General features: G+C 39.6%; 2 protein-coding genes across 4 annotated transcripts in view; one reads left to right on the forward strand and one right to left on the reverse strand.

Moving 5' to 3' along the window:
- Positions 1–1,621, forward strand: part of CUL4A (cullin 4A) — a 57,946-nt gene extending 56,325 nt beyond the window's left edge. The window contains exon 25 of the mRNA XM_054654706.2: positions 612–1,621. Within this exon, the coding sequence (XP_054510681.2) occupies positions 612–751 (140 nt within the window). The 3' untranslated portion in view covers positions 752–1,621. The remainder of the gene's footprint in view (positions 1–611) is intronic.
- Positions 1,622–3,034: 1,413 nt separating this feature from the next.
- The window catches only part of GRTP1 (growth hormone regulated TBC protein 1), a 34,542-nt gene continuing 20,460 nt past the window's right edge, over positions 3,035–17,116 (reverse strand). For all 3 annotated transcript variants that reach the window (XM_077173347.1, XM_077173346.1, XM_054654338.2), the window contains 3 exons: positions 5,944–6,116; positions 5,646–5,831; positions 3,035–3,526 (listed from right to left, as the gene is read on the reverse strand). In XM_077173347.1, the coding sequence (XP_077029462.1) occupies positions 3,437–3,526; positions 5,646–5,831; positions 5,944–6,116 (449 nt within the window). In that variant the 3' untranslated portion in view covers positions 3,035–3,436. The remainder of the gene's footprint in view (positions 3,527–5,645; positions 5,832–5,943; positions 6,117–17,116) is intronic.

The following is a 17,116-nucleotide window of genomic DNA, read 5'->3' on the forward strand; positions in this document are numbered from 1 at the left end:
AGAGATTTGCATTTGGCAGCCCCTGTCAAATCCAAGATTTGTGAAGTATACTTAGATATAAATACAACATTCTGTAGTCAAATGTCAGCTTGTGGGTGCTATGCTTAGCCTCTGCGTGCCCCACTACAGATGATGTGGGGGCTGATTAAGATGTCCAAGTTGAGGCTAGTGGGAGAAGTGTGTAAAAAGCTGTGAAACAACTTGGACTTGTTCCTGATGGTCCAGAAAAGAGGTAAGGAAGGGTGCTACCTTTCCCTCCAAACTGTGGGCAGACAGATGTGTGAAAGGGGCAAACCTGTCCCTTGTGACTATGATGAAAGCAAAATGCCTGTGGGAAGGGTCATGTGGATATTTATGATGGCTAAATTTGTGTGTAACTAACAGCTCTTGAGGAGGATACAATCAGTATAATCTCCATATTGTGTATACAGCTGGTGCTAGAAAGACTTCATCCTAAATGATCATAGTTAGTGGACCTGGCTTCCTTTTCATTGTTGACAAGCTAGCTGAGCCAGTTTTATTGACATGCTGAGAGCAGAATGCTGAAGTTCTGGATGTAGCCATCTGTTGGTGCACTAGTACCTAACATGGATCTTTTTCTCTCTCTTCAGTGGAAGAATGTCAACTGGATGAAAATAACATGCTGATCCCTATAATAGTTGGTGCAGCCCTTGCTGGTCTTGTTCTAATTGTCTTGATTGCTTACTTGATTGGCAGAAAGAGGAGCCATGCTGGATATCAAACAATTTAATTACTTGCACTAAAATCCAGCATAGATGAAAAGCAATTGCAAGAGGCTGGGGGAAAAAAATCCCCCTACATTTCCCCTGAACTGGTTGATATTGTAAGGTAACATCTTTTCTTGCAAATTGCTTCTTTAAAGTCTGCTTTATTAAATGTGAAATCATCTTGCAGCATTTAACTATGCACAAAAATAACTTCTGAAGATTCTGGTGTTTAATTTTGCTAACTAGTTTTAATATTTACCCACTTAGAAACAAGCTAAAAGTTTTTAAGGGTGCTTTTTTGGAATTGGTGTAAGATTATGTCAGCTACAGATTCCAGAGAGGGATGTTGCTAACTCTGACTCAATTTCAGAACTCTTAACAAAGGGAAAAGGTTCATTATTTGCACCGCTGCCATTGAGCGATGATGTTAAGTATACTGATGATGCATTTGAAAAAATTTTAGTAACAACTGACAAAATTGAAATCTAAAACCTGAACTTCACCTTATCTCTTAGGTGTGTATTTTTTACTAAGCTTTAAACTCAATGCCTGGCACATGCAGGGTGTGAAAGACGCAATACTCAAACCTTACAGGAACTCTGTATGATTGGACAACTCCCCTGTTTGATATTTTTGATGCTCTGCCAGCTTGTTAGGAGCTGGTACTTTTTTAAAATGGGTGTTATTTTTATTTACTTTTTTTTGTAAAGTTATTTCAGTCTGTTCTGTTGGAAGGTTCAGAGAGATCCTGTTACTGCACATGTGTACAATATAGATCTCAATCTGCTGATTCTATTGCTTTAAACTTGGCTGGGGGGTTGTACACTTTAAGGATCAGTTCTTATGTATGCATTGCCTGTAACAATGCTAATAAAGACACTTTTTTTTCTGTATTTCTTAGTATTGCTGATCACTCTTAAAACCATTTGTTGAGGGCTGAAGTCATGGTTTGGAAATACTTGGGAAGCTTGAGACAATCATTAGTGTGGAGTTAAAGAAGTGCTTAAGTTTTTTCTTTGTGGCACAAAGGAAAACCTTAATCTGTGTGTGTGTGTTAGAATCAGGTTCGTTTTGCACTTTGTGTTTGGAAACAAGGAAAGCTATGTGTTGGTAACCTGAGACCTGGAGGAGTTAACTCTTTAAACTGTCACTTCTGAGACATGTTGCTGTACCAGTCTGCCTGCCTGAGCCTCACTTCCTGACAGTGCTGCTCAGGCTCTTAGTGTAAGGACTGTAAATGATATTTCATGTTTGATTCTGAAGTTGGCCTCTTACCACAAAGTAGGAAACTCACATCTGCTGAGGGCTGTGTGCCTTGTTATGTGCTGGAAATGAACCTGGGTGTTTAAAGCTTCCCTGACTCGCTCCTGCAGGAAGGCTTTGGTGGTAACAGTACCAGCTCTGCAGGGCAGGATCTGGCGCACACCACAGCATTGCACAGAACACTCCTGAGCAAGAGAACCTAATGCAGGCCAGTAAGGCTGGCTTTGGACCAATGCCCCACGATCTTGAAGGTATAACTGGAAGATGAATTTTCCTATTAGTGAATAGTGTTTTCCAACACCTGCTGCCATGCTAAGAGTATGTTACTGCTACTGTCCTTATAATTCAGTACTTGAGGAAAAAGTGTATGCCTGGTACCATAAAGGTTAGGATAGCTCAGAATCACTGTTGAGTAGCAGTCTTGAGTTGTCTAGAAGAGCAATCCTCTACTTCCTCTGAAAAAGGGGATTTTTTTTTCTGCTGAGGAATGAAAAAATCTCAATGTGCAAGATAGGGGGAAGCCACGTCGCACAAGCAATGAAGAGAGCATGAGGTGCTGTTAAGTTGAGGCTTTCCAAAGTAGTTGTTTGCACATGGAACATAAAACCCCACAAAGTGCTCCAGTCGTCTCTCCTTTCCCCAGCTGGAAGGAGAGAATTTGGCCACGAGAGGGCTCTGTACGGACAGGAAAGCAATTCCCAGACTCCTGGCCCCAGCAGGGCTGGAAGTGGCCCGGTGCCAATACAGACTTAGAAACTGTGCCGTGTCTTCCCCAGTCAAAGAAGTCTGTTCGTGGATGTCTTTACAAGTGTTTCTCCTCAAATTTTTAGGGCCACGGGTGTGGGCGAATTGCACTACAGCTACTCTATGTCACACTGCATAGATAACTGCTTGTGACCATCGCTGATTGCTCTCTTGCCCTGCACTTTGCTCTATTTGAGTTCCTTAAGTGAGAGAGTGAGGAAAAAGATGCTTGTATTGCATCCAATGACTGGCAGTCAGGACTCAGATCACATAATTTACTCTCTACACCACGAAACAGGTTCTGACAAATTAAATTAATTTATTTTGTACAAATTGTAATGGTGTCACAGTTAACACAGTAATACATAATTTTATACATCTGTTTGCTTTTAATATTACAAAATTCCCTGGGACTATTTATTTAAAAGGAGGGTCCTGACATTGATCACATTCTAGTCTGAAGACACCTTAATCCTTAAAAAATAAAAACAACACACCACCAACAAACAGTAACAGAACCACCACTTCCAGTTATCAAATTTGACATACAGTACAAAGTGTTAACACACTTACTTGAAAGGCAGGAAAAATTGGTCAAGTGTCAATTAATTCATGGAAAGCTTAAAGTGTGCTTTAATCAGTGCAAATAGAGGAATGTGTCAATTGCTGTAGTATCTGACCACCTGGTTACATCTGGCATGTTATCCCTGAGAAAGCACCTTCTCCCTGCAAGTCTCTCGGAGTTTGTTGATTGTTGCCATGGATAAGCTTCCAGGATCAGTGAATATTTTCTGACGGCAAAAGAAGAAAATTAGTTAAAATGCTGGCTTTGGACAGCATGCTAGAATTCTCACATAATTCTCTGAGGTGTGAAATCCCTGCTTCCATGTCCACACTGTGAAATTGCTCACTGCTCTTTGGCCTGCCTATAACAGGGTAACATCTTCATCTACTGGGCTGTAAACACACAGTAAACCTGCAGCTCATAACAAGTGCAGTAAGTTACACAAAAGCAACAACAGAAAATTTGGTTTGAATGTGTGTCTAGTTGAGATTATTTTAGATGGCTGGTGGCAGAAAGTGGCATATTTAGAACATATAAAACTGTCCTGGGTAATGTGACAAAGCACCAGTGTGCTTCTTGTGTGGTGCCAGCAGAGGGTGGTTCAGGCTCTGGAACACAAAGACACCAGTGTCTTCCTACTGCAAAAAATCAGTTTTAATCCCTCACAACACTACCTTTGCTCCTCTTGTGTACCAGGCTTCCCAGGGCAGTAACAGATGCAAGGACTTGGTGTAAGGACTTGGTGCATGCTGAATGCCAGCATACGTCTTCAGTTAGTTTTTTCCTTTGTTTTCACTCGTTGTTCAAGAACAATATATTTGTTTCCACTACTTCACCTAGAACTTCTGAGTGAACAAAACTGTGAAGCAAAGCTACAGGTTTATGTACTTTAAGCTACAGTTAAGGTGTGTGGGCACCTCAATTCTCTGGAGCTGTTAAAATGACAGCTCTTGGGATGAGACTGTAATTGAACCAGCTCAGAACAGCTTTCTGGCAAAGAAACCTTCAAACTGAAGGCTAAGGTTCTCCTCTGGGGGAGGAGGCACAAAGATACCTGCCATCACCTCTACTGCTACTAATAAAAACCCAACCCAGGAAACATCCAAGCACGAAAATTTCAAAATTACAGAACAACCTAACCTAAATTGTTTATCTAACTGGGTCTTCAAAGCCCCATTATTATAGTAAATAACAGTTAAAATTCTTTTTTACTCAGGGTAACTCAAGAAAAAGGTGGATGATTTTCTAAATCTAGCTGGTATAAAATTTACCACAATTAAAAAGGGGGGAGGGAAGTTCTTCACAGACAAGTGTTAGCATCAGCCTCTGAACAGGTGTTCTTACGGCAGTTAACCTTTAATAAAATTCTTATTCTAAACTGTTTGTGGAATAAAAAAACCCCTCAAATATCTCTCTTCTAAATTAAAGCTGTACCTGTGATTTTCTCTTGCTCCTTTAATTAAAAGACTTCAAAGTGTTAGTAAGTTAAGCTAATTTTTCTTCTCTATGAACAATAATGAAAGTATAAATGACATCCTACTGTGACTGACCCAGGCACAGAGATGTGTCGTGAGCATGAAACACTTTGAGGGGTAAATGTGACCCACTAGTACATGGGTTTGTGCACACTGAGCAAACAATGATAGTGGAGTTGACCAAGTGATTTATGACAGATGTGCTCCTGTTACTTGTTTTGCAGCTACCACCTTTTATGTTTCCATCTTCTGAGATAAGCCCTGAATCTAATGTTTTATACTGATGTGGCACCCATTGTATTAATAACTTAAAAGAAATTAGCTTGCAGACTGTCATAGCACTTGGACATTGAACTTCATGGGTTTTTGTCTGGAAATAAGAACTGCCAGCACCATCTTGTTCTACACAGAATGCTGTGTGTTCAGGCACTACAGCCAATTATCAGTGCAAATTTAAAATTCACTTTGTGTTTATTCTACAATACTGTATTTACAGTTCATCTGAAAATGAACTGCACAGGATCAATATCCACAGTTCACTGGAAAAATGCACTGAAATTATCTTCTCATCAGAGTTCCTGCCTTAACTGGTAAAAAGGGCACAAAGAATTTTCTTCCCTGTATGACAGTTAATGTGGGTTGATTTATATATATACAATTAGATAATAACTATTAAATATAATATTAATTGATAATAATTATGAAATATAGACTATTTACTATATGTATTAGAAAGGTTTGAGTTTCTTATTTAAAAAACAATCCTAACAGCTAGGTTTCTCCTAACTATCCATCTTTTGCTCAGTGAAAAACATTTCTAAGTCAGTCTTGGTTTTAATTTGGAATGACTAAAAGCTGCTGAGAATTTACCTGCATGAAGCTGTGACACTCTGTTACAAATGTTCCTTTGGTGATCTGCTTAAATTTATCACAAATATCAGGGAAATTTGTGGCTTCCAAAATAAAAGCTTGGTTTTGCTTAATCAATGTTAAGGCCACACGGAAGATGATCTTTGACCCTTCATAGAATAAACAATCCCATATTCGGAGCACAGTCTGCAGTAAAGGAGAGAATTCAGATTAACCTTGATTTCCAGTAAGCAATTACTAAAGCAGTACAAATTAAATAATCAGGAGTGTAGTAAGAGAACTTTATGTTACCAGTTACCTCCACTGGAAGAATGTCAATGAACAGGCATATAAACCAGCGTGACACCACTAGGGTCCACATGACTCCATGTCTTTCCATCAGCTCTGCCACAGCTGGAACTTTCATTTTCACAAGTTCTCCAAGGACTTCCTGATCAGTTTTCAGGCCCAACATTGCAGGACTGTAATAATCTTGGAGAGAAGAAATAAAACTCAGGAATCTGTGCACATGATCTTTTCATGAAATTGAAGAGAATGTCCTCTGCAGCTGAATGTATAAAGGCACTCTGAGCCCAGGAATCCCAAGGTGAAGTAAATTAACCCACAGCACAAAGATCTCTGCACTGTGGTTGTAGAGTGCTGCTCTTTCAGCCAGGCTGATCCCTCTGTACAAACACTTCATTCATGCCTTTGAAGTATCTTCTTTCTCTCTGATGTTTTTTGGCAATGCATTCTTCCTTCCCAAGGAAGGATTGTTGAGGTGGTTTTTGACTCCTAGCTTAAACTACAAAAGTTTAAATAGTTCAATATAAGCACCACCTCCTTCCTGTGTGGGGAGCTGCACAACTCTCCACCCAGAGAGGTAACAGAAAACCCAAACCACCACAATAACCTGTAGCCTTTAGACCAGGTCCAGTCCAACTAGAAATGCAAATTCCCCAGAGCATCAGCTGTGCAAGGATGCTGGATACTCCCCATCTTCCTAGGAGTGACCTAGCCATTAAGGTAGGAGTTTTTCTCTCCTTTCTCTGAGCCAAGAAAATCACACTTTTCATCGAATAATTCTGAAAAGAAGTGAATGACAGATCCCTCAGGCAACATCTCTTCCCACTTAATTTACCTGCAAGACAGGGACTGAAATAAGACCTACATTCCTGCATTTGTGGTCACTACAGTAACTGGCAAATTCACAATTAAGAACAACAGAGCACTCTGGCTGTCAGTCCACAGCCTGTTTGTCAGGGTAAGCATTTTCATTACCAAGGTGCAGGCAGAATAACAAGTATCTCAGCTCTATAAATGAGTAGCTTTGGGTATATTTAAGGGAAGAAAAAGATGTTTCAATTCATAAGTATTCAAATGCCCCAGTAGTATGACACAAGAATTACACAGATGTTTAAGAAAATAATATTTTGGGTTTATATGTTGAGAGAAACATTTAAGCTGTATTTGGCCACTCCAGTCCCGGGAAGCAACTTAGGATAGTTCATGAGCACTTTGCTGACAAGACCTATGTTGTTAACCTTGGTTTATGGAAAGGAACCAGTGGTACCACAAGTGCCTTTCTATGCCTTTCTTTCCTTCACTGATTCTGGAAAGCTGCAATTCAGGTTTCTCTGTCTTAACTGGTTTCTGCCAATGGCCCCAGACACCCAGCATAGGCCAATGGTTCATATAGAGGTGAAGGAATCAGAGAGGAGTCTATTTGCCTGAAATAATTCCAAGAAAACTTCCCAGTGGCACAGGTAAGTTTAAAAATGCATCCAAACTATGCAGTACATCTATAACCACTTAAATTTCTGTAATTTCACAAGAGCAGTTTAATATTCCACTCTTTCCTGTGCCAGTGGTTTACCTGAACAGACTTCCCACCCCATGAGTTATTTGCTCTACATTTGCTCTAAAACAATGTTCTAAACAAACTCTAGAACATCTACAGGAGTTTTTAATGGTACTACAGAGCATCACATTCAATCTTTAGGAACCTAGCTTTCTGTCTGGGATCCTTTGTTCCCCCTGAAGACTGAGATGTAAAACTCCTCTACAGACCTAACAGTCACTGCCACTCAAAAAATTCTTTAACCATCTGCCTTTCAATTGCTTGTAGGGAAAGCTCCAACAGCCTAAACACAAGTAATCCTGTGGAAAAGTCTACTGAAAACACACCATGACCTCAGAGCCAACACAAAACCCTCTCTTTCTGCATATGTTGTATTAGTGCTGTGCTCATTTTTGAACTGGAATGCAGTAAAAGTAACATTAATTGGCTGAGCACATATTTTTAATGTATTATTTTTTAATTTTTAATTTTTTTTTCACTTCCTGCTTTAATGCAAATAAAATCTAATCACACCTCAAATAACAAGTAGCAGAACAAGCCCTTTCCCCTTCCTATCCTTCCTCCTCTCATACATCCTAAAACCATTTTTTTCCTCTTTATCTGTGCTCCTGAAACACGTGAGTAATGAAATCTTCAAGTTACCACTGGCAAATGTCCTCAGGAGGAAGGCCAGCAGCCCACTCATTGCTCTGCTGCAATCATCTGATATGCTGAAACCAACAGCAGCTGCTATTTTTAATCTGTACAGCAAAGTAAATGTCACGATCTCAGGAACACAACTGGACACATACCCAGCTCTTTGAGAGCTGGGAAGAAAAAGTTAACAGACAGACAACATGGATACATCACTCCACAAATTACTGTAGCAGCCAGGAAGCTTTGGTGTAAATTAAACGTTCATTCAAGTCTGTTAGATTGTACTGCTGGAAAGGAAGAAAAAAGGGACCATTCATCTATCTGGGGCAGCCCCCTGCTGTTCCTCGTGGAGCAGGAGCAGCTCCCATGTGCCCTGGGACACAGCACTGCAATGCTCAGCCCAGCCCTGCTGCAGAACCAGTGGGAGGAGTGATTAACTATTTATGCAAATGCCAAAAACTGAGTAGCAGGCGTTTTCATGATATTAGCTGCCAGTTCACAACAGAAGTTAGGTTAAAAGAATCTGCACCCAAGACATATTTACATGTAATTGTTGTATGTTAATTATAGTTTATGTAGGTATTAATTATAATTATTACACATAATTAATATGTAATTACAATTTTCTATTTATTTTTCCTGTATATATACTTTTATACATAAATGTATATATATAAGATTAGCTCCTCAAATTAGGAAAGCCACATTTTGGAAATCCTTCAGAAACATTCCTGGAGGACCTTATATTTGTGCAAAACTTACCCACAGATCACTTACAAGGAACACCTTTCACAGTCCACGTCTGGTTTCACTAGGGAAAATGATTTTGTAATTTGGTTCAGTGCCTAAGTGCTTGGTAACATTTAACCTACATGGCTCTTCTGTTCCCTCCTTATTTACTAGGGATTCCCAGTCATTAAGCCTTCTGGAAATGCAAAAATCCTGCAGCGCTCCCTTGCTGCAAATGCTTCACTGTGTGCCCTACTTTCCTAATATTTTATAATTGGCTGCTCTGCCCAGAAGTCAAAATATCCTTGTTTATAACCAAGTCTACACAAGCCTACCTCTCCCCCACACCACAAAGCTGTTTTTCAGAAAATACAGTGCAGGCGATTATTTTTACTCATCTACCATGGAAACACATTAGGTTTATATTCCTTACATATCTTACATCTTACAAATTGTTTGAAATTTTTAGATTTGCATGATCCACGTTAAATTAGCATCTTAATTATCTTTTCCCCTCTCAATAATCTGGCAAAATACTGAGCAGTTGATGACCCAGAACAAACCTGAGTCAGTAACTGCTCTCAATCTGCCACTTACTAATTAAAAAAATAGGCTAATTATATTGTTGATATCTGTTGATCTAGGTGGTTTATAGGAATGTCCTCTGACAAAATATCATTCCCCTGAAAAAAAGTATATAGCCAGGTTGTTTCCTATTTTCCTTCAAATGGTCAAACAGAAGTGATAATTTTTAGGTGATCACAAATGACATTATTTTTCATCACATTTTCTGGAAGGCAAGAAATTAAATATTGCCTTATAAATTATTATTGTATTATTAATTTATTACTAAATTCCAGAAAAATACCTAGATGAAAATCAAGTTTCTCAATATGCAATTTGGCATTTTCAAGTGCTTCTGTAAACTGACCCAAGGCTTTCTGTACTTTCCTCTCAGCTTTCTCTTTATTGCTTACCTGTGTGCTTTGCCCAGTCTGTTCTGAGTACCTGCCTATGGATTTTGGATGCCTTGCTAAGTTTAGGAGTGCCTGAGAGTGTTAGAGAGGGCAATGTGGGCAGGATCCCACATGGAATTCATCCTGCCAAGTGCTCCTTCCTCATCAAAGCCCTGACCCTGAACAGCAGTGTAGCCCTGTGGTTCTGTTGGGATCATCAGCTGCTGCCTCTTGGAGTCAAGCAGCAAACAGGAAAAGCCAGCTTCACCAGCTGCCAGCTACTTTATTGCTACTGTACAACACAGGTGACCACATGAAGGGACCTTTTCCCTTGTTCAAAGGGCTTTTTGCTGCTAACACTGCACTGCCTGTGGCGTGCAGTCACTGAGCTGGAAAGCTGTCCTGGCAGAGACACTCCTAACACTACATTTCACTGTCTCCCTGTCACAATAGGTAGCACCTCTGGACCTTACCACAATGCCCAGGACTAAGACATAACTGGCTGCTTGTGCTCCAGAACAGTAATAAGATTTGCAGGAAATAAGGATAAAGCTTGTAGGGACTCCATGACCTTGTTCTCTGTTACAAATAGATTAAGAGGTTCCAAAAATAAAAGTTTAAGAAGCAATACTCTTATAGTCTTAAATTATCTCTAGGAGTCAGGAGCTACACAAGTTAAAAAAAAAAATCCTTCCAGTCTGTTGTGTATATGTCAGGTTAAATACACATATTCCTATGGAACTATATCTGTAAGTGTTACAAAAATACCCAAAACAAGACCTCAGCTCTGCTGCTTATCTTCCAGCATTTCTATTATTTCAAGAGGATACAGAGCCCAGCCTGGAACAGAATGATTTGTCTTGGAGTTCCAAACCAACTGGAAAGTTATAAACTGGTTGATTTAATTTTTCTCACAGTCTACATAATGCAAAGTACTTTATTCACAAGAATAAGTTTATAATGTCCATGAGAACTGTGGTGTGTGTGTGTGAGATCATGATAATGTTCTCTCTTCTCTCACAGTAGCAGAAATGGTTCATTTTTATACCACCAAGCACCATTCAAGAATGTCTCCTTGCTGGAGATACCATTTGCTACCACACCTCACTGGAATCCAGGAGGGAAATAGAGCAGGCCTAAGAGATGGCACAAAAATTCAGAGGCTTCCATGAACAGAATTTCATGAAAAGCACTCTGTTCTACATTTCCTACATTTCAAGTCAAACCCAAAACAGATTCCATCATGTGCATTTGTAGGGGAAAAATACAAATACTTAAAACATACCAGCTTTTGTGTCTTCTAAGTATCTACATCAGGAGCCTTACATTAAAAGCTGAACAATGTACATTTGGGAAGAAATCAGAAAGCCACAACAGGAAAAGGAGGAAACCCAAGAGTGCTTCCAATTCTTTTTGCAGTATCAGGCCAGAGTGACCCCTGCAGGTGTCCTGGCCAGAGTGATATCCTACAGATATGTGGTTAAATGGCAAGCTAAAACCTCTTAACTATACCATTTTCAAAGCACAAGTTCCTAATTTTCCAGGGAACAGAAAAAAAAAAAATCTAACAAACCAAGCAACAGACTCAAGCTATATTTTATCTCTTCCTTCAAATTAAACTGACTGAACTTCTGTCCTAAACTCACACAACAACCAGCATTAGCTGTATCATTCACAACTGAACATTGGCTTTAAGAAAATATAAGGAAATAAAATTTATTGTGGATGGCTGAACTATCTTAAAAAAACGGGAATGCAAGCATTTTATAGATCCTTATTGGTTGATATTGACACAGAATTTAGAGTAATGTATCTTGAGATATGACTTACTATTAACACCTTTCCAGCAGCACAAAAAAAGCAGTGTCTGTTTCTACATAATGCCATCTGCCTGTATTCATCTTTTGCTTCTAGTCCCAAACTTGGAAAATAGATCCCAGGGAGCTGAAAGAGCCTTTGGTTTCCCATTTGCATTTCCCAGAGCACAGTGGGATTCTGAGCAGATGTAGTAGCTACCTGCCATTTGGAAACTGAAGAAGGATGCTTGTTAATTAGAAACACAATGGAAAGGCAGGCAAAGATGTCATCCTTCCAGACATTACAGAAGACAGGGACGAAATACAAAGAAGCAAAGACTAAATGTATAACCCCTCAGAGAAACAAACTGACGTTAGCAGCATGTGATTGGAAAACACAAATGCAACTTTCAGACATTCTAGTTACAGAGAATGAAATTGGCTATTTTAATTATTTATTTATGCACCAGTTCTATTATGTGTTGCTCAGTAGAGACATTTGCATAATTTAAAACTAGTCCAGCTTAAAGTTATAGATACCAAAGCACTCCCATATAGCTTAGATATCACTGAGCAAAATACTGTTGGCCAGCTCTCCTCTCTTCCCTCTCTCCCCTCTTCATATCTGCTGCCATTGGAATGGCTACGTTTGTGGATAGCAGTTTCTTCACAGTATCACTGAGCTGACAGACACTGTACACACAAAATATTCCCACATGGCTGTTTCCAAATAGCCTGGTCTGACTTCAGTCGTTGCACCCCATGAATTGTGCCTGTCCAAAGAGCTGCGTGCTTTGGAGAAATCTGCAGCTTATGGGGCTGAACCAGGAGCCAAGGCTTTTAACTCAGGAAACCCTTTGACAGACTTTTATCACCAATGTCCTCAAACAGAGAGGAAATGCAAGAACAAGCATTGAAAACGACAACTGCTTATCATGCCTGTTGAGGAAACAAACTTAAAAAAAAAGCTTACAACTGTATAATGAGTCCTAATGACTGATGACTTCAGCTGAATAAGGATTCCTGGATCTGTGTTTTTAACTCCTCCATGGGATTAGGAAGAATAGGTATTTTATCAGTTGACCACACTGACAAGTTATTCCTAACACCTCAGGACAAAACACAGCAGTGATATCCTCTCATGCTTAAAAAGAACCCCATTCTTACACTTTCATCAGCTTTTCACAAGAATGCTACAGTCACACCGTGGGGCCCACTGAGCACATGACTTTAGACTGAGACAGATGCACCTTAAAACAGAGAGCTGGACCAGCACATATAGTTCTAGTGCAACCAAGGTTGCATTTTCTAAGCATCTCTCTCAAACTAAACACTCACATCTTGTACAATGAGGTAGACAAAAGTTACTACTGTACATGATTTTCTTCATTTAAATTTCCTTAACTCCCAAAGCACATCTCCTTACACCAACACATTCTTTATGTTGCTAACTGTGCTGCATGTGCATTATACAATATTTTGAAACAGTATCAAAGCCTGCTGTCAGTGCTTCTTTCTACCATGACATATTTTAAAAAACCAAACACTTAATAGAGTTGAACTTTTGAAAAAACTCAATTTTGCACTATCTTAAGTTGCAAATACAATAAAAATCCAGAGTAAGCACATCATAGCTCAAAAAAGCCAGAGCAATCCTTGGATATATTCACTACTGAAGAGAGAATAAATCATCTCTGATTATGACATTAGCAAAATTGAGGTTAAAAAACTCCACCCAGCTCTGATATTTACAATTCAGGCAGAAAGTTGAAGAACTGGAAAAGAGATGAAAGAAAAGGTCATATTTAGAAAAACTGAGTTCTGTAAGGAACCTCTTTATTTGTAGCATTTATGCAAGAAAAATGAAAAGTAAAGTCAAAAAATTCATAGAGAAAACACACCAGGTATTGTGGGCTTTTCAACAGAATAGGAGAAAGTCTTCAAAAAAAGCAATACCTGCAAATTAGGACAACTCAAATTCCAATAAAATATATAGCAAATGTTTTTAATAAGACTGATTTACAATTTGAATACATTACTAGCAGTGATGGCAGGGTTGCTCTTTCAAACCAAGTCTGGGACCTCTCAGATATCCTGACCTGGCCTTGAACACTTCCAGGGACAGGGCACCCACAACTTCTCTGGGCAGCCTGTTCCACTGCCTTACTATCCTCTGAGTAAAACATTTCCTCCTGACATCTAATCTAAGTGTCCCCTATTTTAATTTAAAACCATTCCCCCTTGCCCTATTATTATCTGATCCTGCTTTCTCCACCTTTTTCTAAAGCTCTCTTTAAGTACTGAAAAGCCACAATGGGAAGAATTACTACTATTTCCTCACCTGCCTTTTTGTATGGAAAGTTAGATTTCCAGTTACACTTCCAGTTTTATGAGTTTTGGTATTTAATATACAGATAACTTCAAGCATATTAATACATTTTATGGGGATTTACAAGTTAAAATACAAAACTGTACACTGGGATCTGCTTTAAGCACGTATAACTCATCATATGTTTGTCAGCTGATATGTTATGCTTCTTACTATCAAAGTGACATTCAGGAAGGTTCATTTATTAAAATTGTAACTGAACATACAGAGCCCTGGCTGACCATCAGAAAGTAAGAAAACCCAAAACAAGCTGCTGTGGCTTTGCTGTGTTAACTCTGCAGGCAGAGCAGCACAGAGCAGTCCCTTTAGCATGGAGATGGCTCTGTCAAAATGCTCCTAAGTGCTTTCACAACTCAAGCCATTAGATAAAAATAAAATAAATATTAAAAAATAAAATATATCTTCCCTCCAACATGGCTACTCTAATAAAATATAAAGCACAACCTAAGCTTTGTGCTGCATACTAAGGCTTGGCCACTAACAGGTTCTTCCACATCACAAAAAACCCAGAGTCTCTTCTCCCAAACCCATACTTCTGTGTTTATGCCACTCTACCTACCTTCCTCCTTTGCATGCAGCCAGGGAATTCTACCTTTGATCAATTCTAGCTGAACTAAGATTTCACCTGACAAGTTATTTTGCTGATGGCTTTTGAAAGGGATGAAACTTTTATTCACTGGGTAGATAAACAAGCAAATAGCACATCTGCACAGACAGCCAAAGGCTGCAGTCCCACACAGAGTAGTGCCATGGATGGCCTACTGAAGATACTTTAGGTTCAACATAATCAAATTATATCAATGAAGGCTTGCTTGTCAGAATGAAGGAGCCATTCTTGACTTTGCCTTGGAGGAACAGGTCCTGCTTCCAGTGTAAATACAGTAGTGTAAAGACACACAATCTTCTTCAGCATTTTTAAACACTAGGGGTGCTTTTGCTGCATGTTTCCTCACGAAAGTAAGGCTGACAGCATGGATATTCTTGTCATGTACAGCAAGCTTCTGTTTCACACAAAAGTGTAAGAGTTCTACCCAACCACCTAAAACACACCTAAGTAATGAGATTGTTCTTTTATTGATGAGGTTTGAGACTGGGTGGGAGGGAGATATGATACAGAAAGTAAATAAATTATTTCAAATGCTATTACCTGTGTAATTTTACCAAAAAAAAAAAACCCCCCATCAGTTGCTTATTTCCTGCTTGCTCAAGTCTCAAATCCCCTAGCAGTTCAGATTTGTAAGTAATGAGGATTTCAGGCTTATCATGGTTTCTAAATACAGGCACATGACTCCTTTATTCCACCTTCAGCTTAACAGGACACTGCATGCTTAATTCCTAGGTATATTCAACTGAGCTCTAATGCTCAAACATTAATGCTTTCATTGTGGCTGGGGGTTAACAGTAGAACGTGATGGAGTCCCAGATTTCAAAACTCTTAATTGTTCAGCTGACCAGCAAAATGCTCCTGTCTCTGAGTACCAAATGTGATGTTGGAGGCCAGAGGGGCACACCACTATGCTTCAAATGCAAACACAGAGGAACTCCATGGATGAGTGAGAATCCTGCCAACTCACGGACCTGTAGCTGACAGCTGCCAGAGGAAGATAAAGAAGTAGCCCAGAACTCATCAATCTGCTGAAATTTTCTGGGTTGATGGTACAATAAAAAAAAAAGCTCAGCTGTCAAGCTGAGCACAAGCTTGCAACTTTACAAGCATGGTGTCATGCATGTCACACATAGCCTTGAAAGGAGCTTTCCATACCAAAAGCACATGCCTCCAAATACATAAAAAGTGAGCACAAAAGAGAGGGGGACTTGTCTCACCCCCAAAAGTTGGCATTGACACTAGAATAAAAGGATATCAAGTTGGCCATGAATGGGGTAGTGCAGAACTCATGAGACCTCTCTTAACCACAGGAGGAGTACTCTACAACTAGTTTTCAGTAAGAGTAACACCAGTATGATAGTCCAGTAGATTTGTTAGAGTATACACTGATATACACAATAGCTTCCAGAGAACCACTGAAGGTGGAAGGGGGGATTATTCTCCTCCATATAAGCATAACTGTCATGCTAAAATGAGACCAGTGTTGAGTTTTTCTTTTCATAAGCTCACCATTTAACCACAAATATGTAAAATATGACAAGTATACTCCTTTACTCACATACTGAGGTACCGCAGTTAAAAGGTCCTACCTAGCCAATGCTTTCTAAATCAATCTCCCCACTCTTTCCTCAACAGCACAAAAAAATCCCAAAAAAACTTCTCAACAAGCATCAGTGATGAACAGAACAGAAACATCAGAGCTATGCTGTGTACAAACTGCAGGCATATCACTCTGAGCTTGAATTGAATCTGTCTGAATGAGCTTGGGAACAAAAAAAACTTGGTAACACCAAAACTTCAGGTAAACAAATAATTCTTTTCCCCCTTGCAGTGTTTAAATTACAATCCCTCCAAATCCCTGGCTGAGCTGCTGACAGACAACAGGCAGAAATTCATGGGCTTGCCCTCAGCAGAAGCAGGAACTTTCTGGCCTCACCCAGCTGTATCCAGCAGTGCTGGATAAATGGAAGTTCAGCCAAATGAAAGGCCTGCACACAACTCCTCTTACCAATCAACCAAAGCCTAATTTACTGGCTCTTTCTCCCAGCTGTGCTATTTTCATTAGGATATGACAGAACAATTCAACCAGAAAACCTTTACTGATGGAGTCCCATTTTCTGTCACTTGCCCAGGATGTTCCCATCTGTCACACTGTACATTTACCAATCAATGCCATTGATCTGTGGCTGGCTTAGTTCATCTGCTGACCAAGAAAACCACTGTCAGCATCACGGTTCTGGAGTGGCTGTTCAATGTAATTAAATGTATGTGGGCAGGGGAGGAGCACCCACAGGGACACCGCAGAGGGCACAGAATGGATTTCCAAATTGTCCTAAAGCACCACTGATTTAACTGGAAGTGACAGGACACACTCAAAAATGAGGACGTGACCTGGAGGCATATTTGGTGCAATGATAAGGGGAAAATATGTATATTAAAATGCAAAGAAATCCAGAAAACCAAATCAGCAACCAAACTAATGGAAAAATGTTGGCTAATCCAACTGATAGGATCCAAC

The sequence above is a fragment of the Agelaius phoeniceus genome, chromosome 2, assembly GCF_051311805.1.
Source record: "Agelaius phoeniceus isolate bAgePho1 chromosome 2, bAgePho1.hap1, whole genome shotgun sequence".
Taxonomy (NCBI): domain Eukaryota; kingdom Metazoa; phylum Chordata; class Aves; order Passeriformes; family Icteridae; genus Agelaius; species Agelaius phoeniceus.